At 39.3% G+C, this 21,954-nt stretch overlaps 1 protein-coding gene and 1 long non-coding RNA gene across 3 annotated transcripts in view; one reads left to right on the top strand and one right to left on the bottom strand.

Annotated features, from left to right (window-relative positions):
• VEGFC (vascular endothelial growth factor C) overlaps positions 1-7,471 on the top strand; it is a 73,219-nt gene extending 65,748 nt beyond the window's left edge. For both annotated transcript variants that reach the window (XM_066185935.1, XM_066185936.1), the window contains exons 7-8: positions 3,285-4,485; positions 7,266-7,471. In XM_066185935.1, the coding sequence (XP_066042032.1) occupies positions 3,285-3,399 (115 nt within the window). In that variant the 3' untranslated portion in view covers positions 3,400-4,485; positions 7,266-7,471. The remainder of the gene's footprint in view (positions 1-3,284; positions 4,486-7,265) is intronic.
• Positions 1,966-21,954, bottom strand: part of LOC136291160 (uncharacterized) — an 83,950-nt gene continuing 63,961 nt past the window's right edge. Inside the window, exons 3-6 of the long non-coding RNA XR_010721441.1 lie at positions 17,007-17,042; positions 4,568-4,644; positions 3,936-4,001; positions 1,966-3,367 (exon numbers count right to left, since the gene is read on the bottom strand). This is a non-coding gene — a long non-coding RNA (uncharacterized lncRNA). The remainder of the gene's footprint in view (positions 3,368-3,935; positions 4,002-4,567; positions 4,645-17,006; positions 17,043-21,954) is intronic.

Here is a 21,954-nt window from a genome sequence, read left to right on the forward strand (position 1 = left end):
CATGTTACAGAGCCTTTGCACTATAGGTTTCACTTCCTGCCGTGCTACAAATATAAACCACCTACATTTTAAAAGAACATTCACAACTGGAGAAGTCAGGCACTCAAGAAGCTAAGAAATGCCATAAAAAATATCTGATGTTGATTTAAAGACTTAGTATTTGAGGGAGGACATTAAGTTCAGCCTTTCTCTGTTTTGTTGTGGTTGAATATGATAAAGAGTTTGAATCACACTCTCACTTCAAAGAACAGTATGATATGGGATGCTTTTACCTTTTTTCTAAGCTGTTTTTCTTTTGTCTTCGAGTGCAGAAAGAAAGGTTTATATATGTTGTCACTTATACGTCTAGAACCAATAGCCTGTAAGATGTTAGCACTGTTAAGGAAAACAGAGGGGACAAGCTCTCCTCCTTAAGAAAAAATTTTGCATAGGTTTCTCACATTTTGGCTCTGTCCAGCACAGGCTGTCTCTAAAAGGAATAAAAATCCTGCAAAATTCTTTTTATCTCTGAAAGATCCCTTGCTCCTTTAAAACAGCATGAATTTTGCAATTTGATTTATATAATAAAAATAGAAAATATACTAATTATACAAATTTATTAAAAAATAATAGAAGTACCACTCTGTTTAGCTTTGTGCTAGACCTGTGAGCCCTAGACATGAGCATAATCCTGTAGTAATGTCCTAGACAGCTCCCTGTCCTACAAGTAGTCCTTCTAGCTTCTGGTTTTGAAGCACTAATATTTTTATGCACTGTACCTAAAATGCCTCTGCCTCTTGTGTTACACCCTGCTTCAGATGAAAGGAACACAAAATCATCTACAAAGCACAAGGATGGGAAGGGGGAAAAAAAGCTCTCAGCATACTGCTTTTTAAGGTGATTTATGCTGTTTATCAGCCCAAGAATTAGCATTTCCACTTGTTTCGTCTATGGAGTTGTTAGATTGCCCACAGTGACAATCTGGGCGTTCTGCACAGCAAAAATTCACAATTATTGACCATAAAGAGAAAGTTGCTTTGCCCAGCGCTATGAATAGTGACTAAACATCTGTCTTAGCCCCAGTGTGCTCAGGTTATCCTCATTGAAACAGACCTCTGTCACATGAAACCACTCTGTAAACAATATTCAGACCAAATCTCTTGAAAGACCTGGTCTATTGTTCAGCAGTTTCCTAAGGAAACCACATTTATGTAGTTACAATGACTCTGCTGCTATTCACCCTGTGCTACTACCTCTAAAATTTATTTTGGTCAGTTTTCGCTGGGCCAGATAGCTAGGAACTTCATCTGCTAAGCACTTTAGAGGAGGAGAGGGACTTTTCTTGCTCTGTTGAAGTGTCCCGAATAAGGGTAAGACTGAAGTAACCTGACCTTGACTGCTGCTAGACACAAACTCACATGGGAGAGGTGCTGTATAGCATTCCCAACTGCAAGCTGAAGTTCACTAGGAGGCATGACTCCTAAACTAAGTGAACTCCTCATGCTTTGTTTGCATGACTGCTTTTCATTGGGTACAGTCATAGGTGTGCAGAAGAGTTTGGCTTTGCCTCTTTTTCTTCTTATCTTATTTCATTTTACTGTCATTCAGTACATGAAATGGTCTGAACTTTCATGGCAGAAACAGCAAAAAGGTGAGTTCAGTGTTTCACCCACTGCATCTCTGTGGAGTACCTTTTTCCCAGAGCAGATCTCCTGCTGGTTGCCTACTTGCTCACAATATTAGATCCTTTCACAAACCTTTTTGTTGCCTTTAGCACTATTTCCAAGTTTTTGGGGGAATAGAGCTCTTTGAGAGATTCCCATGAGCTGCTACACTGATTTCAAATATCTATTAAGTGGCACAAAATAATGTTACTCCCTTAATTACAGAGACCACAGTGGTGAACTAATCTATGATAAATGACATTGAAAACACGGAACGTGATGTGACTAGTTAATAAATGTCCCATGTGCAGTCTTCCTCATTCCTTATAGCTTTCCTCATAACAATATTCATTGGTTGAGCTAGATGGTGTGAATTAATGTAACTGTAGTGCAGACCTCATATCATAAACAAATTATTGCAAAGTAGTAACTTAGTATCCAAAACAAGCACACAACACTAATTTACTTGCAACAGCAAGAGTAGTCACAAGCCTGAAACAAGAATTATGTAGGGAAAAGGAGAGTGACATCGCACAATTTAGTGTGTTTTATTTATGTAAGTAAGAGTTAGTGTAATAAATCATAATATCAGTGTTGCACAAACAGGCACACATTTTTTAAGTAGAAATTCTAAGTACAACTGTGCTGAAATTCAAGACATATACTTCTGTCTTTTGACTCATTGCCAGTGTTTGAAAAAATCACAGACTTGTACTTTGTCTCCATTATACACCAGAAAGTATTTAGCATTGTTATTGTAAGGTTATTTTGGGTCAAGTTCTTGTTTTAATAGAAAAATTAAATAGGAAAAGGAAGGGTTCAGGGACAACCAGAGATATTATCTTTGTATAAGTTCTATTTTTCAGTCAAGGAATTGGTGAGGAAAACTGCTGCTGTTGCAGAGGGAGATGTGATTTGTGGTTCAATGCTGTATTTCTGTTAAACCTATTTTAATCAGGTAGACAGTTATTCTGTTCTTTTTCCATTAAGATGTATCAGAAACATGATAAAGAGGCTCTGATTTTTCTTCAGAATGCACACAGATGCAATATCAATGTAGATATATTCCCACTGGTTCAGAGACTGGCTGTGGGAATTTGCAACTTGAAAGGAAGTATGTTCTTATTTTCAAGATCAGCGCCACAGTGTAACATATGTAGACAAACCTCTCTCAGACTTACTGAAGTACTCAATAAGATGAGAAACAGTCCTGGGTAGGAGGATGATAGATTTGGCTATCACCTGATTCTGGATTACCACCTCCAATTTGCAGCATGCAGAACGTTATAACAAACCAATTGCAGAACAGAAATATATCCTATTTTCTAAATTAAAACGTTAAAGAAATATTACTCAAGATTAGAATGCAACTACAACCAGCCATGTCATAAAAAAGATCCATATGTATGTGTCAAAATAGAATAATTTCTCTTCTGTATCATTCAATATTGTTTCATTGTCTTTTGTGAAGAATAGTTCAACTAAAATTGTTGCAAGAACATAAAAAGTTAAGACACGTGTATTTGTAGGAATTAAATATTCCATTGAGAAATGGCAATGTGAAGGCACACAGATTTCTCCCCCAGTTCAGTGTAAATGATGGTGTTATATTAATGCCCGCTTTCTTTTCCCATTGTGTAGCTGTTACAGACCTCCGTGTACGGTGCGGACGAAACGCTGCGATGCTGGGTTTTACTTCAGTGAAGAAGTGTGCCGCTGTGTACCTACATATTGGAAAAGACCACTTATAAATTAGCAAAGAGAGCACTATTTACCATGTTGGTGTGCATTTTTCCATCAGAACAAAAGAACAACAGAGACTTTGCTAATATTTGGAATTAAATGTTCACCAGAGACCCTGTGGGGCTTTCAGAGACAGACTCGTGCTTTTCTCAAGATGGGGAAAGCAAATGTAGAAAACAACTGGGGCTCACGTTTTGTAAAGAACTCAATAAGGACTTATTTTCTGTCAATGACCAAACAGCCTAGGTTCTCCTTCTTGTGATTTTTTTTAAGAGATAATGACTATATAATTTATTTCCACTAAAACCATTGTGCAGCATTTCTGTTTATAGCAGTAACAATTGTTAAAGCTCACTGTGATCAATATTTTTATATCATGCAAAATATGGTTAAAATAAAATGGAAATCGTATTATATAATGGTGAGAATGTTTAATCATCTGCCTAAAAGGAACTCAGATTCACCTCCGTTTTCTGGATTCTTAACAGGGAAAGAAGCAATAAGGAGAAAGCACTTTTATGAAGGAAGGCTGCAGAATTTTTCTTGTACCTGTTGTGTTGGCCATTTGGTCTTGAGTTATACTGAGGATTTATGTGAGGCAGTAGATTTCTGTCTCTAGAATGAAAGTAGCAAAGAAGGTACAATCAGTAACAAGGAGAACACTGGAGATTCTGTGCATTGCCCAAGTATATAGAATATGTTTAAAGCACAGCAGCAACTACTCACATTCCAATATATTCATCTCCTATTTTATTTCTTGGTGCCATTCCCAAGGAAAAATATAAAATTAGGTCTCTTCAAGGTTATTGGCACAAAATAAGTGGACATACCAACACTGCTTTTTATTTAGTGTTACAGGCTATTTTATAAATTTTACAGCTAACTTTCAAAATGCTTTTATGAGCTTTACCCTTACATAGTCAATCAGATCTCTTGATCAATGTATACAGATGCAAATATATTTTGAAGGAGAAAAAAAATAGTCCAATGGGGACACAAAAGGACTTAATACTAGTCTGCTGTGGATTGACATAGTCTCTACATTAAAAGTGTCTCCTTCAGAAAATGTGAAATCAAACATCTACAAATTTAAAACAAGGTAAGATTTTTAACTTGCATGGGAAGGGCAATCTATTAAAAATTAAAATATATCAGAAGTTGGAAGGAAGTTCTTTACTTACAGAAACTTTGTTGGGTGCGTGCGGAGTGAAACAAGCAAAGCTGCAAAGCATGATTTTTGTGGCAGGAATGGTCAGACCTGTAAAAATAATTGTGCTGGATCTAAGCAGCTGTTCTTAAAGAGTTTTTATTAAAATAGTATTACATCCTAGAGTGTTGGCCAGGAGGGGTTGCTTTTCTAGATTCTTTGTACTTCATAATTCCTAAAACTGAGTGAAAGTTCCTGTTAATTACTCAGTCCCCATCATGGGCAGTCTAACAGGATGAGATATACTTTGAGACTTCACACTTACCACTGTCTGTCTGCTATGTTCAGTGTTCTTCCTAAGAGACTTGCTATTTATTGTCCAAATAGGATAATATGGTGAGTTTTAGGCTTGCAAATACTGAACAATCTCTTTATTACTATATTGCTTCAGCAATCAAATGGAGGTAGAAATGTGGGTGGCAATTTAACATCGATGTACAACTTTAGCTGTTAACTCACACTTCCCATCAGTAGGATTAGTAGTCACACAAGTCATCAGTGTCTAAATTGGCAATGTCAACATAATAGCTAGAGGTTAATGATCAAACTTAATTCAGTATTCAAAAAAAATCCAAGCATCCACTTCTGTAGATTACCTGCTTGAAGGAAGTCTAAAATAACTTAAGAAATAATTAAATAACAGATTGAGTAACTGCCGTGACTCAAATTGATGAACCAAAACCACTACACTTTTATAAAGACTTGAGGATTAAAAAAAACCGAAACACTGTAGGTGAAGATTTTAAATTTCTATCCCTGCCCAATAGAGATGAGAGGCAGTGAAGAGAAAGACAAACCAAATCTGGTACCAGGAACAGAGCCTAAATGAGCTGGTCTCTAACTAACAGGTCAAAAATGTACTTGTGGTTATAAAGAAGAAGAGCACAAGTGAAGGCAGAACAAAATCTACATTCCATCAAATAATTCCCCACAGATTATAAAAAGTGCATGTTAAACTATTTTGCAAATAAAAAAAACACCTACTAAATTAAGCAAGATCAAATGTCTACATTTTTTAAAGGGTTCATGAAAACAGCTAAAAAACCCATTGTGGCTAAGCAGGTACTTGCATTTCTTCTGAGTGAGCGTACCACACTCCAAATGGTAAAACTCATCTAAGTAGGGAAGACAGGAAGTTGAAAAATGAGACCAATGAACAAGAAGCTTCAACTTTATCACAAACACCAGCATTCAATAAGAATTACTTTCTTGAATGTATGTTTTTTCTGGTTCTTAACGTTCCAAGTATTGAGACTTTTGAGCATAAATTATGCCAATCCAAGTAAAATATGACTTCTAGAGAGCAAATTCCTGACTTGTAAAAGTTACCACAAAATCAGGATTATGTCTGAGCAAAGTGACTATTTAACCATTCTCAAAATTATGTAGATGCATAGAATAATACATGCAGGCAGTTGTTAACATTTGTCATAATAAGAATCTCCAGCTGACTTTCCATGAGTATAGTGTTATAAAAATGCATTATACATTACACAAACATCAGAATTATTATCATTACTATTGGATAGACTCTACAGATTCTGTGTGATAAATGTGATTCCATTTATCTCCATACTGTCATGAAATAATCTGTAGAACAGGTCTTCCATGCATTTATTACATAAATTCACTTATAGGTCTACACCATTTTCAGTTTTGAAGTGATATTTGATTATGATCTCTTTGAAATTTTCATCTTCATTTCAAACCTTGATATTAAAAAAAAAATAAAAGTAGGTTATACTTAGAAGGAGATTTGAAAAGATAGATGATAATTCTATACTCAAGTTATTCTGCACTAACTACAAATAAAAAGATTTTATTGTTCTTTGTCTAAAATCTCCGTACCTTGTACAAAAGTAACAAGGTGGCTGGGAGGGGAAGAGTCCATGTAACTGCAGTAAATCACATTTAATAGTAAACAGACTTATGCTCACATTTCATCAGGAATTTACAGCAGTTTCTGTAGTTTTTCAGTATTGAACTCAAGAGAGATCATAAATTATGCAGGGTAAGCCCTCTTTACCTGTGCTACCAGAGGGACATGCTATTTCCAGTGTGGGTGTTGTTAGTCAGCTGACATGTTTGTTTAATTCATGCTGAACAAGTAGATAGTAAATCAGGTCTCTCAGCTCTATTTGAAAGACCAGCATGAAATCTTGCACATGCACTGTATCATCTTGAAAGGTTTAGTGTTAGGACTGCTTTCAGTATTCTCATTTTCAGTCTTTAGATCTCAGTTACAACTCCAGCTGCCCTTGAATTTTAGCATATCTCCCATCTTTTTGAAGCATAACCAGCTATCACATCTGTGCCAAAAGACAGGAATGGAATCATTTATGCAGTCAATAAGCTCATCAACAGATTAGCCTGAGGAATAGACTCTGTTCTTTTAAATATTATTTATTTTATATTTAATTTAAGGATATATTAAAAGATTGTGATATAAATGTATTCAATTTTGTATCATTTGGAGGTACAAATGGTTGCTGTCAGGTAGAAAAGTTTACAAGTGGTCAACTCAGAATTTTCAGAACTTTTTCAGTTAGAAAATATGATATAGGATGAATTTTTTATATTATAGGGTTTTTGTTTCCTTGAAAAAAAATATAGTTGATAATTTATTTAATAGTTCTTTTTGTTCTCTTTCTCTTTTCCTTTTTACATTGCAGATAAAACTAATGGGAAAGAATACAGGACAACCTTCTAATTGAGTGATGAAATAAGATCAAATGGACCAGGTATTTAATTTTTTTAATTCATTAATATTAATGGCTAATAAGACCTAATGAAAGGAGGTGACTTAAACACAGGTTTAAGACTCCACAATACACTAGAGATCTCAAAAGCTCTGGAGAGATGAAAACTTTTTTATAGAAAACAAGTATGGACTAATTTTATCTATACTTTCTTGCCCATATGTTGTAATGGCGTGTGGACAGTAGAAAGCATTAGGGGGTCACAAATTTTACAATTACAAGTTCTAAAATTTCAGTATTTTATCATTAAAATTCATATATTTTCTGTAGTCTGGATCTGTGAATCAGGGAACCTTATTTCAGCTTGAGAATGTACTGAGTTACAAGTAGCCCATTCCAGAAAAAATAATAAAAATCTTGAAATACAGTGCTTTGCTCTTTGCTCTGGAAAGCTACCACAGAAATCTCTAATAATTGTGTATTGGCATTTATTCCCTTTTGTCCTGGGTTGAAGTATATTCTATCACCATCTTCATGAACTGTTGAAACCAGGTGAGGCAGTGCTCCCTGCCTCCTCCACTCTGGCTTATCTTCTGTTAATGGGCCATCAGCACCTTTGCTACACAGCTCACAGATAACCCCCTCCTGGACTACCTCCTGTTAATGGGCCCATCAGGCCTTATCACATGACTCACCATCCCATTGTGGGATGCTCCGCCCAGAGGGAGAAACCAAGCATTCCAGCCTAGATATAAGCTGAGACTCTGAACACCAGAGGGGCGCTTACCCACTGGATTCCCAGAGGACCCGAGCTACCAGACCTTTCTACAGGATCACTGCTTCAGGAAGACCACCTCATCTGGACTGCTTCCATCACTACGCTCAGGTTGCATTCTGACTCTGTCAGTGGTCTTTTGTATTATTGCATCGATTTTATTTTACTTTCTTTCCTTTTTTCTTTTTTCCTATTAAATTGTATCTCTGACTTGGAGCCTCTCATTTGTTTTGCCTTCAAACTACTACATTTTTGGCGCCCAACGTGGGGCACAAGGCACTGAGAAAAGTCAGAATTACAATTTTGTATTGAAGAAGACACCTGTTCGCTATGATGCTCAACATGCTTACATGTGTCTTATATCTATCTCTCTATATTTTTCCACAACTGGGGTACTATCTGCCAGTCTTAATGCTCCTGTGTAGACCAGGGTATGGTACTAAAATTGCTTTAGTAGTCTATTATGTCCATTGCTTGATAAACTCTGAGGCAATGAACATTATTCAGAATATACACCCACTTTTGTTTTCTTGTTCTGGTCTAGGATGCTACATCTGGGGCCTCAACAATCTCACCCAGCCCCTGTGGGGAGGGGTGAAGAATAATTTTTTCCAGCTTTTCAGGCATGACACAGCAGTTTTTGAAAATATAGAATACCCTCTGGATGCCAAGGACAGCATGATGTTGTTGTTAGTCCTGCTTTGTCTTCTCTGCACGGCCCGCACCATGCTTAGAATCAAAACACTACATGGTGTGATACAGCGTGTTCTGAAGGAAGAGGAAGAGGGAAAAAGAAGCAGAGCAACGATATCAGTGTCTACACTGAGTGTCACAGAGGTGAAAGGAACCAAAGGCAAGGCAACAGTGTCCTCATCTACACAGACCGTCACAGAGGAGAAAGAAGCCAAAAGTGAGGCAACAGTGTCCACATCTACGCAGACTGTCACAGAGGAGAAAGGGACTAAGGGTGCCATCAGCATCTCCACACAAACCATCACTGAACCGGAACAGCCTAAACCAGTAGCAGTTGCCCCCGTTCAGAAGAAGAAATCAAGGACCAAATCAGTCCGCATAGTGACTGATGAGAGTGCAGCAGGACCTTCACAATCAGCAGAAGAGACAGAGCCAGAAATCATCACTCGCTCTCTATCTCTGGGTGAGCTGCGTGACCTGCGAAGGGAATTCACCCGCCAGACCAACGAGTCCATCCTGACCTGGCTGCTCCGCATCTGGGACGCTGCAGCCAATGACACCATTCTGGATGGAAGTGAGGCCAGGCAACTGGGATCGTTGTCCCGGGATGTGGTCATTGACCAGGGGATTGGGAAAAGCCAAGAACCTCTCAGCCTCTGGCAGCGACTGCTAACAAGTGTGAAGGATAGGTACCTTTGTAAAGAAGACCTCCAAGTGCACCAAGGAAAATGGAACACAATAGAACAAAGTATCCGATGCCTGAGGGAATTGGCTGTGTTGGAAATCCTTTTTTCAGAAGATGAGAGATTTCCTAAAAACCCAGATGGTGTCCAGTGCACATCACGGATGTGGTTGAGATTTGCACGGCTTGGACCCGAGATGTACTCACGTTACCTGGCAACACTGCAATGGAGGGAAGGTGAGGACAGGGTAGGTGTCTTGGCTAATAAACTAAGAATTTACGAGGACACTGTCACTGCCCCAGTTCGTACCCATGTCTCGTCTGTGGAAACAAGACTGGCTGAGCAAGTCCGGAACTTGATTGAAGAAGGCCATCAGAAACTGAAAAAAGAACTTAAGGAAGAAATTTACCATATCCAGCCAGAGCCAATAAGAGTCTCTGCCATTAGGAGCAGGCGCTCCCCAGCCAGGGAGAGAGGATACACACCCCGAGGTAACCTCTGGTCTTTTCTTCGGGAGCATGGAGAAGACATGAGGAAGTGGGATGGAAAACCCACCTCCTCCTTAGCAGCCCGGGTACGTGAACTGAAAAGAGAAACACCTACCACAAAGAGCCCATCTAGAATCAATGTTGCTCCGGTCTCTCGTGCACAGAACTCCAGACGGTACAGGAATGATGATATGACTGATCCTCTTGAAGGAACCTCAGAAACATATTTACAAGAAGAGAGCAATGTATGCCATGACCAGGAATAGGGGGGCCCTGCCTCTAGCCAGGTAGAGGAAAGGGACAATCGGATCTACTGGACTGTGTGGATCTGATGGCCTGGAACATCTGACCCACAAAGATATACGGCTCTGGTTGATACCGGTGCTCAGTGTACTCTGATGCCATCAAGGTACGTGGGAGCAGAACCCATTTCCATTTCTGGGGTGACAGGAGGATCCCAGGAGCTGACTGTACTGGAAGCTGAAGTAAGTCTAACTGGGAAAGAATGGCAGAAACACCCCATTGTGACTGGTCCAGAGGCCCCATGCATTTTGGGCATAGACTATCTCAGAAATGGGTATTTCAAAGACCCAAGAGGATACCGCTGGGTTTTTGGCATAGCTGCTCTAGAGACAGAAGGCATCAGACAACTGAGTACCTTGCCTGGACTCTCAGACGACCCCTCTGCTGTGGGACTACTGAAAGTTGAAGAACAACAGGTGCCGATCGCCCGAGCAACAGTGCACCGTAGGCAATATCGCACCGACAGAGACTCTGTGGTCCCCATCCATAAGATGATTCGTGAGCTGGAAAGCCAAGGGGTGGTAAGCAAGACTCGTTCACCCTTTAATAGCCCTATATGGCCCGTGCGTAAGTCCAGCGGAGAATGGAGACTGACAGTGGATTACCGTGGCCTGAATGAAGTCACACCACCACTGAGCGCTGCCGTACCAGACATGTTGGAGCTTCAGTATGAGCTAGAATCCAAGGCAGCAAAATGGTATGTGACCATTGATATTGCAAATGCCTTTTTCTCCATTCCTCTGGCAGCAGAATGCAGGCCTCAGTTTGCCTTCACCTGGAGGGGCGTACAGTACACCTGGAACCGACTGCCCCAGGGGTGGAAGCACAGTCCCACCATTTGCCATGGACTGATCCAGGCTGCACTGGAAAAGGGTGAGGCTCCAAAACACCTGCAATACATTGACGACATTATCGTGTGGGGAAACACTGCAACAGAAGTCTTTGAGAAAGGAGAGAAGATCATTCAGATTCTCCTGAAGGCCAGCTTCGCCATCAAGAAGAGTAAAGTCAAGGGACCTGCTCGAGAGATCCAGTTTCTGGGAGTGAAGTGGCAAGATGGACGGCGTCAGATTCCCACTGAAGTCATCAATAAGATCACTGCAATGTCTCCACCGACCAACAAGAAGGAAACACAAGCTTTCCTAGGTGCCATAGGCTTCTGGAGGATGCACATTCCCGAGTATAGCCAAATCGTGAGCCCTCTCTACCTGGTTACCCGCAAGAAGAACGATTTCCACTGGGGCCCAGAACAGCAGCAAGCTTTCGCCCAGATCAAGCAGGAAATCGCTCATGCGGTAGCCCTTGGCCCAGTCAGGATGGGATCAGAGGTGAAGAATGTGCTTTACTCTGCAGCCGGGAGCCATGGTCTGTCATGGAGCCTTTGGCAGAAGGTGCCGGGTGAGACTCGGGGACGACCACTGGGATTCTGGAGCCGAAGCTACAGAGGATCCGAAGCCAACTACACTCCCACAGAGAAGGAAATCTTAGCCGCCTATGAAGGAGTCCAAGCTGCCTCAGAGGTGATTGGTACTGAAGCACAGCTGCTTCTGGCACCTCGACTACCGGTGCTGGGGTGGATGTTCAAGGGAAAGATTCCTACCACACATCACGCCACCGACACCACGTGGAGCAAATGGATCGCCCTGATCACGCAGCGCGCCCGTATTGGAAACCTGAATCGCCCTGGGATTCTGGAAATTATAACAAACTGGCCTGAAGGTGAGACCTTTGGATTATCCTCTGAAGAAGAGGAGGAGCAAGTGACACGGGCCGAGGAAGCCCCACCATATAACGAGCTACCAGAAAGTGAGAGACAATATGCCCTTTTCACCGATGGTTCCTGCCGAATTGTAGGTACTAACCGGAAGTGGAAAGCTGCTGTATGGAGCCCCACACAACGAGTTGCACAAGCTACCGAGGGAGAAGGTGGATCGAGTCAGGTCGCAGAGCTTAAAGCTGTCCAGCTGGCTTTGGATATTGCTGAACGAGAGAAGTGGCCGAGGCTCTATCTCTACACTGACTCATAGATGGTAGCTAATGCTCTGTGGGGATGGCTGGACCGCTGGAGAAAGGCCAACTGGCAGCGCAGAGGGAAACCCATCTGGGCTGCTGAGATTTGGCAGGACATCGCCACCCGAGTAGAAAAGCTGACCGTGAAAGTTCGACACGTGGATGCGCACGTACCCAAGAGTCGGGCTAATGAAGAACATCACAACAACGAGCAGGTGGATCGAGCTGCCAAGGTGAAAGTATCTCAAGTTGATCTAGACTGGCAGCACAAAGGAGAATTATTCCTAGCTCGTTGGGCTCATGATGCCTCTGGTCATCAAGGGAGAGATGCAACATATCGATGGGCTCGTGACCGAGGGGTAGACATTACTATGGACAGCATCTCCCAGGCTATCCATGACTGCGAAACCTGTGCTGCGATCAAACAGGCCAAGCGAGTGAAGCCTCTGTGGTATGGCGGACGATGGTCAAAGTATAGGTATGGGGAAGCCTGGCAAATTGACTACATCACCCTTTCCCAAACCCGCCAAGGCAAGCGCTACGTACTCACCATAGTGGAAGCAACCACTGGATGGCTGGAGACCTACCCTGTGCCTCATGCTACTGCCCGGAACACCATCTTGGGCCTGGAAAAGCAGGTCCTGTGGAGACATGGCACCCCTGAGAGAATTGAGTCAGACAACGGGACTCATTTCAAAAATGGCCTCATAAGCACTTGAGCCAGAAAACACGAAATCGAATGGATATACCATATCCCATACCATGCACCAGCTGCTGGGAAGGTGGAACGCTGCAATGGACTGCTTAAAACTACCCTTAAGGCACTTGGTGGAGGGACCTTCAAAATTGGGAACAGAACTTAGCAAAGGCCACCTAGATGGTCAATACCCGAGGGTCCATCAATCGAGCTGGTCCTGCCCAGTCTGAATCCTTGCATACAGTGGATGGAGATAGGGTCCCTGTGGTACACATGAGAGGTATGTTAGGAAAGACTGTTTAGATTAATCCCACCTCGGGCAAGGGCAAACCCATCCGTGGGGTTGTCTTTGCACAAGGACCTGGTTACACTTGGTGGGTGATGCAAAAGGATGGGGACACCCACTGTGTACCACAAGGAGACCTTATTTTAAGTGAGAACTGTGTGTAAGATTTCATTATATATATATGTGTGTGTGTGTGTAGTTTAAGGAAGGTATTGATTTGAGATGATGTAGATAGTAATAGAATAAGGGGTGGATAATGTCCTGAGTTGAAGTATATTCTATCACCATCTTCATGAACTGTTGAAACCAGGTGAGGCAGTGCTCCCTGCCTCCTCCACTCTGGCTTATCTTCTGTTAATGGGCCATCAGCACCTTTGCTACACAGCTCACAGATAACCCCCTCCTGGACTACCTCCTGTTAATGGGCCCATCAGGCCTTATCACATGACTCACCATCCCATTGTGGGATGCTCCGCCCAGAGGGAGAAACCAAGCATTCCAGCCTAGATATAAGCTGAGACTCTGAACACCAGAGGGGCGCTTACCCACTGGATTCCCAGAGGACCCGAGCTACCAGACCTTTCTACAGGATCACTGCTTCAAGAAGACCACCTCATCTGGACTGCTTCCATCACTACGCTCAGGTTGCATTCTGACTCTGTCAGTGGTCTTTTGTATTATTGCATCGATTTTATTTTACTTTCTTTCCTTTTTTCTTTTTTCCTATTAAATTGTATCTCTGACTTGGAGCCTCTCATTTGTTTTGCCTTCAAACTACTACACCTTTTCTTCTCAGCAAAACCCTGTCATGACAATAACATCCTGTAGATTCAGATATTTTTTCTGTTCCTGGGTAAGGATATTGTATCCATTCATGACAGTCACTGACCTTTCAGCTGCATTTCAGCAAACTCTTTATCCCTTTTCTACATTTATAATCAGCTGTATGTGGTCACTGAACTCTTCCCCTTTGCTCTCTTTCTCAAATTACTCCTCTTAGGTTTCTGGACCATATCTCAGTCTCCCCATAAGAATATCTGTATTTCCCTGTTAAACTTTTTCACATATCACTGTTAACTCTAGCCCTTCTATTTCCCTTTTATATCCAATCTCTCACTAAAAATAGCATTGCTTCCTTCTCTGTTATCATTAACACCGCTTTCTCCTCTCTCTCAAATAATCATGCCAACATTTGGATTAGTCTCATTTTAGATGCTTAGAGTTACTCTTCACTACACCTACATGAAAGCAAGTGCTAAAAAGAAGTCTGAAACTTCACTTTCCAAGTTTTGCAAATCAAATCTGTCCAAGCAAATAATAATAATAAAAGTAATTACAGTTGAGAGCTCAAAGCAAACTGGCAAAAAAAAGATAACAGATGCATTGATCACCCTAGCAGATACCACTTAAACAGAAAGGATAATTTATAAACAAAAACCCCAATTTATAATATCACTCTCCCATTAAAAAAAAATCAAGTTTTAATTCTGCTGGATTCTGCATACTACCTCTGCAGTCTAACAGTGCACTCACCCAGTCATCGATGTCCAGTGCAGCATTTGGAAATAAATTCAGCCTTGTTATTGAATTTATGTTCACATCTCATTCATGCTGTGAGGGGAATAAAATCTTGGGTTCAAGGGCAGGTGTGGAGACTTCTCATTTGTACCACAAAACCCCTGAGGTCTGTGCTTTTTCTTGAGACAGATATACCCACCATTTGGCTTTACAGCACTGTGAAGACAGATGAAATGGGGTTATGCAATTTTTCCCAGAAGGATAATGCCATTTTTAAGGATAGATACTATTTGTAAGCTCAAATCTTCCATCTTATGGATGTACTTTTCACTAGCCTGCACCCTCTGTCTAGTAATTTGGATGCAGAACACTTTTGGGTCAATATAGTCCATGGGTTACCATCAGAATAACTATTGGTTTAAGCTTATTCAATCAGTTTTTGTAAACCATTTAAGAGATACTTATTTCAAAGTACAGCAAATAACCTCTAACTGAAGCACAAAAATACCTTGGTCTTGCATTGCTTTCAGAAAAAAACCCAAAAAACACAAAACACAAAAACCCAACCTGATCATATGAGCAGACACACTACTGCCTGGAGGTTTAGTTTGAAATAAACTCAAGCAAAATTCAGGTGTTAAAATAATAAACACTGGAATGTATTTCTGATGTTAAGTCAGTTACATCCACTAGAGGAAGAGCTAGTACTAAGATCTAACTTCACTTCCAAACTATGAACGAAATACAAATATATGCGTTATGTAGAGATTAATCTTTTATCAAATGTTATTTCCAAAAATAAGAGAGTGAGTTTTCAAATACATATTGATGTCATCTGTCAGAAAACTAAAAGGCTCTCTGACAGCACACTCATATATTTATTTGAAAGAACAGGCTGTGCAGCAATGAGATGTCTTGATATTGCTGCAGGTATTATATATAAAAGATCTGTATTCTTTTAAAAGATTAATAAGAGTAACTAACACTTTAGATTATCCAAATGGTAGAAGTTTATCTGTGCATTCAGTACAGTACTGCATTAAGTTTAAAAACATTCAGCTTTCATAATCATAAGTTTTTATGTTTCAAAGATCTACAAGCTAACATTTCCTTTTATTATGTCATTGTTCTTTGAAACATGTAAGAATTATATTCTTTTACTGTAACTTAACTGTAGTATTGAAAAGCAGTTCTAAAAGAACTATTTTTATTTTAGTAACTAACAATGACAAACAACCAGTGGGTGAATATAACTTCACCTTTCCCAGGCTACAGTCTCAGTTCAGTTATTCACTCTATCTCCAGTCAGGATCCTGCAGACCTGTGCACATGGATTCCTAAACCAGCATCCTCTCTCTGAGTGGTTTTGAATTGGGAATGCAGCTGCAGCCACCAGTGTCAACAGATTTTGGCTTCTGCTGTGACTTACTCATGAGGCAGCTTGTAGGGCCAGCTTGGAATGAAGATCATCTGTATTATTCCTCAAACTCCCAGGAAGAAAAATCAATACACAAAAAATTAAAAATAAATGAATTACTAAATAAATAAATAATAATCTTGGCCGCTGAGAAGAATATCAAGACGATGTTAGCTAAAGGCAAGTCAATACCATACAGCCGCAGGAAGAGGCTTGTTGCTGACGTCACTGGTTCTTTCTTCTGATCTGAATGGTATTACTCATTTCAGTGGCATCATTGTAAGACTGTGAGCAGTCTTCAGAGTAGCAAGACCTGGTAAATATCATGGAGCACTCTTGTTCTTTACAGATTGTTCTAACATCATTTATCACTGAAGAAGGGAAGAACTACATTTGCTTGGGAGTATTTTACCTGAAAACTCCAGATTTCACAGATGGGTAACTATAGCTGTTACAACTCCCTAGCTTGAGAAGACATCATCCATAAGTTTTGTTCCTGTTTTCATGCAAAATGAAGCAGCACATGTCTACTGGGATTTCTTGTTAACTCCCCCAGAGAGAGCCAGAAACACTGTGAAGCTCTATGGAAAGCATGCTCCATGGAAAAAGGACTGAGAAAATAAGATAAAAAACTGAAAATCTCACCATTTGTGAAGTGTTAATTAAGATTAAGAGCATTTAAAACAACTTCCACTGACAGAAAAACCATTCATATGAGGTTTGGGAAGTTACAAAACAGACAGCTTAAACCAGATTGGGTGTCCACTGTATTGTTCCTGCCATGAGAGTTTGCAATACAGTGAAATGCCACACCAAAACATAGCTAAGCCTTAACCATACTCACCAGTCAGTGCTTAAAATTTCCTTCTCACTGAAGAATCTGTAAAAGTAAGATGAAAGGATACATAAAGAAAAAATACACAATTAGATTCACAACTGATTATGTACAGCTTATTATATCGCTGTATCAACTGTGAGCTATACCTAAATCCTAAACTTAGACCAAAAAAATTCCTCTTTAATTTGCTCCCAATTCATACGATGCAATTTCTGAAGTAATTTTCCCTAACCAAAAGATGCACTTTGGAAAATGCGTAGAATGCAAGACATATACCTAAACTCTATCAAGGCATGTAAACTGATGACTTCTCTGTTTAATCTGTGAAGTAAAATGCAGTAAATATTCATAAAGTTCTAACAGCTTTATGCCCAAAACTCAAGTGAAAGGTTCTCTTAGTTCTGTGAAAGTTATTATACTTCATATTAAATAAGTAAGATTCAAGTCAGAAATGGAGAACAAAATATTCTAAACTAGTGTGGTTGACTTGACCAGGATTCCAGTACTATTTATTTGACCATCATGTTCTTGAAACAGAATAACAGATGTTGGAGAACGGACTGAACTCTCCTGGATGTTACCATCTGCTATAAGCCAGAAGTTCCAGAAATTTTATAATTATGGGAATAAATCCTTTTCATCTAGTTCACGTGACTGTTTCCCATTTCTCACTTTTGTTGTGCTTCTCTTCTGTAGGATGTGACATGCTTTGCTCTCTTTGAATAAGTGAGATGCAATGGTTCTTCAATGTGCAAAGAAACTCCACATCTTTTTTTTGTATTTTTGCTGTGATTTCATTAATTTGTGGGGTAAATTGACACAGTTAGAACTTGTTTATACTTAAATTTTCAGCTGCCTTGCCAGGTGTGCACTTGATTATTTTGGAATATTTCTTGGTTTACAACATACATTTATTGATTATTTGATACTTTATATATAGCTCGATGAAACCAATACATTTCAGTTTCCTAAACTGTCATCCTCATGTGTAGTGAGGTATAACCACTAAAAGAATTCAAAAAAAGAAAATAATTTTGAATTAAAAAGCCTCTTTGCTTAAACTTTATTGGTTTAAAATCTATTAAAGAGTTAAATAAGACAGTAGTAATTCCACTTATGTCAGTAATAAAAGTCTGATTTTTTTTTTTTCTTCAAACCACCCAGGAAAATCAGAGATCTGAAAGGCAAAATACTACATTATTTATATACTTGAAAATTCTGTCATGCATTTATCCCTAAGATTATCTGTAACTTCATGGAAAAGGCTTGGGGCTGAAGTCAGGGCAAGTTCCAATTTGAAGTGAGTAGAGTAACACACATTCATTCCTCTTTGGCTGCATGTGATGACCTCCCCTGAGGTGAGTCCTGCAGAGCCCAGGGCTGCAGCTGCCCTGTTCTGGGCGTTCTGGCCAGTTCAAGCAAGGAGCTCTGCATCTTCCACTCAAGTTAAAAAAGATGCTTTCTTCAAATAACATAAGGATTTATGGATGCTCACACAAAGGAAGAGCACATTTTAATGTGGTGCTTGGTATGAAAGAATGAAACACGCTTGAATACTCACAGTGCTTAGCAGCAATACTAAGTCATTGACACATGTTGTTCTGGTGGGATGATTTCAGGTGATGAATGTTTAACTTGTTCCACAGATATGAGAACAAAGGGGGAAAATCCATCTTTTTACTTCCTATCACACACTTCAAATACTAAAGAAAATACAGGACTCCTAGGAAAGGACTGGATTCACAAATCTAGCAGTTCTCTTAGTCATCTTCAAAAATACTTAATCTGAATTTTTGTGAGATAGAGATTCTACACATCAACCATGAAACTATTTTACATCTTATTCGCATTGTTTCTGATGAAGCTGTCTACTAAATGAGAAAACTTTTAATTTGACATTTTCTTGCAGAAAAAAATTGTTATTGAAGCAATTAGATAATGTTCTGCTTGCCTGCCTTCAAGACTCAAAAGTGTAAATTGATACATAACACTCATATGTCCAAATTCATCTTAGCAGAAATTAGAAAAGAAAAGTAATTGCCTGTCAAAGACTAAAACAACATTCAGGAATTAATGAGAGCCGATCTGTTCTACCTCTAAAGCCTTGCAAGTTAGTTTTTCCCCTTTGATAATGTAAATTTATCATTATTTGCATTGCCTACATTTTCTTTTGTCTTTATACAAAAAAAATCATTGGCCTAAACTGTTATATGATGAGTAGAATATTATAGGCAGAGAATGCTCAGCTGGATTATTCCTTTAAGCAAAAAGATGCTTAAACTATAGCATAGTTCTTGGTGACCTCTCACAATTATGTCCTTGTTTTTTTTTAATGACCAATCAAGACAGTAGCTACACTCTTATTTATTGTTAAAAAAAATAGAATATTCACTTCAAAGTATAGAATATAGCTGTTTTTTCTAAACATTTACAGTAGTTGCTAAATTCCTACAGATATATTTATATAACCAATAAAGCTAATATAATATATCTCCATAGAAATAAATATATGCATAAATGAATATATATATAAATAGGAAGTATATATACAGGTAATAACTAGAGTGAAAAAAAAATCAGAGATTCAATTTTGAAGGGAAATCTGTGGTAAACATGTTGTTTTGAACTCCTTGCTATTTTGCTAGATAAAACACCATTACAGATACATACAAAAATAAGATTGCCAGGAATAGAAAAATCTCTTTCCAAATACCATAGTTTCCTTAAAAGTAAGAATGAGAATTTTAACCAGAGCAAAGAAATGGTCCCTAGGGGTGACCTTGGGGCAGATAATCACAGATAGTGGAGCAGTTTGCAAACCTTTTCAAGTGTGTTCCACGATACACTATCTCCTCAGTACATATTATAAATGACTTAGAGAAATGGGGGGTTTTACCTATTACTGTATAATGGGTAAGATAACATATGTTTGGGTTTTTGTAAGAAGTTATATTTTAAGTAGTATTCCTGAAATCAAATTTATGTAAAATTGTGCATCAAGTCTCTCTGAGTTTCTGTCCCCTTTTAGCTTCACTACTTAACTTCTTGTGCAATCACCCTGTAGGGATTTCTCTCCCAGCATTGTTTCTGTAGTTGTTAGTTGATTCCCTATTCATCTCCCCACTTCCAAAACTGAGACCAAGTGCTGTTTGTCCCTGGATGATACCACAGCCAGTGCTGGAGAACCCAGCCTCTTGGATATTTTTTCTGCCTACAATGATAGCACGCTATCATAAGAAAGGCCTGAATGTGGCATCACATATTTTCTCACCTAATATAGGCAGCTCAGAGCCAAAATTAAGTGCAGTGATTTTAAACTTTAGATATTTACATTGCAGGACATTTAGTATCTCCTTTAATGAGACTCACCTTCTCTTTGATAAGATGTGATAATGAAAATATCAGTCTTCCCACTACTTTACATACAGGTTCTCTCACTTTGAATTAGTTATTGAGTAATGGAGATCAAACTCTCAATTCTGGTTTCTGCAGCAAATTTCTTAATTTGTGCAGTTGGATAAGAAAAAGTGCTCTGCTGAATGCAATTTTGCATTTCCGATTTCATTTTCGGTGCTAGCTCTACACTAGTTACAACTGAAGACTGAAAGTTATGCCACTGGGCATAAAATTCTGATTAAACTGGCATGATTCTCATTATTACATAGAACATAGATACACTGACAAATTAGTAAGTAGTTTTGGTTCTTTTAAGCAAATGCACAAACATTTCTGAGCTCATTTACTTCCTGAATACAAACTTGTATAATAGTTGCTTACATGGGGTATATAATTCCAGCTGCCTTTCTACACAGCATGATGAAACTGTTCAACTTGTGGATGAAAACAGGAAAAATGATTACTTTGGATCAAAGCCCTCCACGTTTTTTCTGTGGTAGGAACATAGGAAAATTATGTGATGTTATAATCCATTCATTAGTATCACGTTTACTCAGTAGTCAAGTAACCACTTGTTCCTAAGTGAATGACTGTGCCAGCAGCATTTTTTGGACATAAATTAAATGCATATTTGACACTTAGTTCTGCATCACTTAGAATGCTTTCCAGAAATATTTTAAATAGTAAGTCTAGGAATGCTAATTATGCATCATTCAGCATTACAAAACATATTTTTCAGCAATTAATGTCTTTAAATATTTAATCCAGTTTTACCCAATATTTGGAATAGGAAATAATTGAACAGTCTCATTTTCAGCTTAAAAGTATTGGCAAAAATTAATTTCCCAAAAAAGCTGCTTTTAAGATCTTATAGGGTAATAGCAGTCCAACCCAGATATGTGCCCAGTTGGCTCCAGAGAAATCTTCTAATTGGTTAAAGCATTTCAAAAGTCAATAGGAAATCCAAATCAGACGTCCAAAACCTCATAAAAGATAATGGAATAAACAGCCTAACTGAAGTACATCTGCACCGATGCACGCCACATGGACAACAACCAAGAGGAGTTGGAAGTCATTGTGCATCTGTTGCCACGATAGAAACAGTTCTGGGCTTCTCAGTACAGGGAGACATTGAGGGGCTGGAGCAAGTCCAGAGAAGGGCAAGAAAGCTGGTGAAGGGCCTGGAGAGCAAGTTTTCTGAGAAGCAGCTGAAGGAGCTGAGGATGTTTAATCTGAAGAAAAAGAGGCTCAGGGGAGATGATCTGGCTCTCTACAACTACTTGAAAGGGATTTTAGTGAGGTGGGAATAGAGCTCCCAAGTAACAAGCAATTGTCTGAAAGGAAATGGCCTCAAATTGCACCAGAGGAGATTTAGATTCAGATATTATGGAAAGTTTCTTCTCCAAAAGTGTTTTCAAGCACTGGAACAGGCTGACACAGGGATGTGGTTAAGTCACCATTGCTGGAGATATTTAAGAGACATGTAGATGTATGGCACTTGAGGACATTTTTTAGTGATGAGCTTGGCAGTGCTAGCTTTAGTTTGAACTTGATGATT

The sequence above is a fragment of the Chamaea fasciata genome, unplaced genomic scaffold (genome assembly GCF_029207755.1).
Source record: "Chamaea fasciata isolate MVZ Bird 193981 ecotype frontalis unplaced genomic scaffold, bChaFas1.0.hap1 SCAF_6, whole genome shotgun sequence".
NCBI classification, from domain to species: Eukaryota; Metazoa; Chordata; class Aves; order Passeriformes; family Sylviidae; genus Chamaea; species Chamaea fasciata.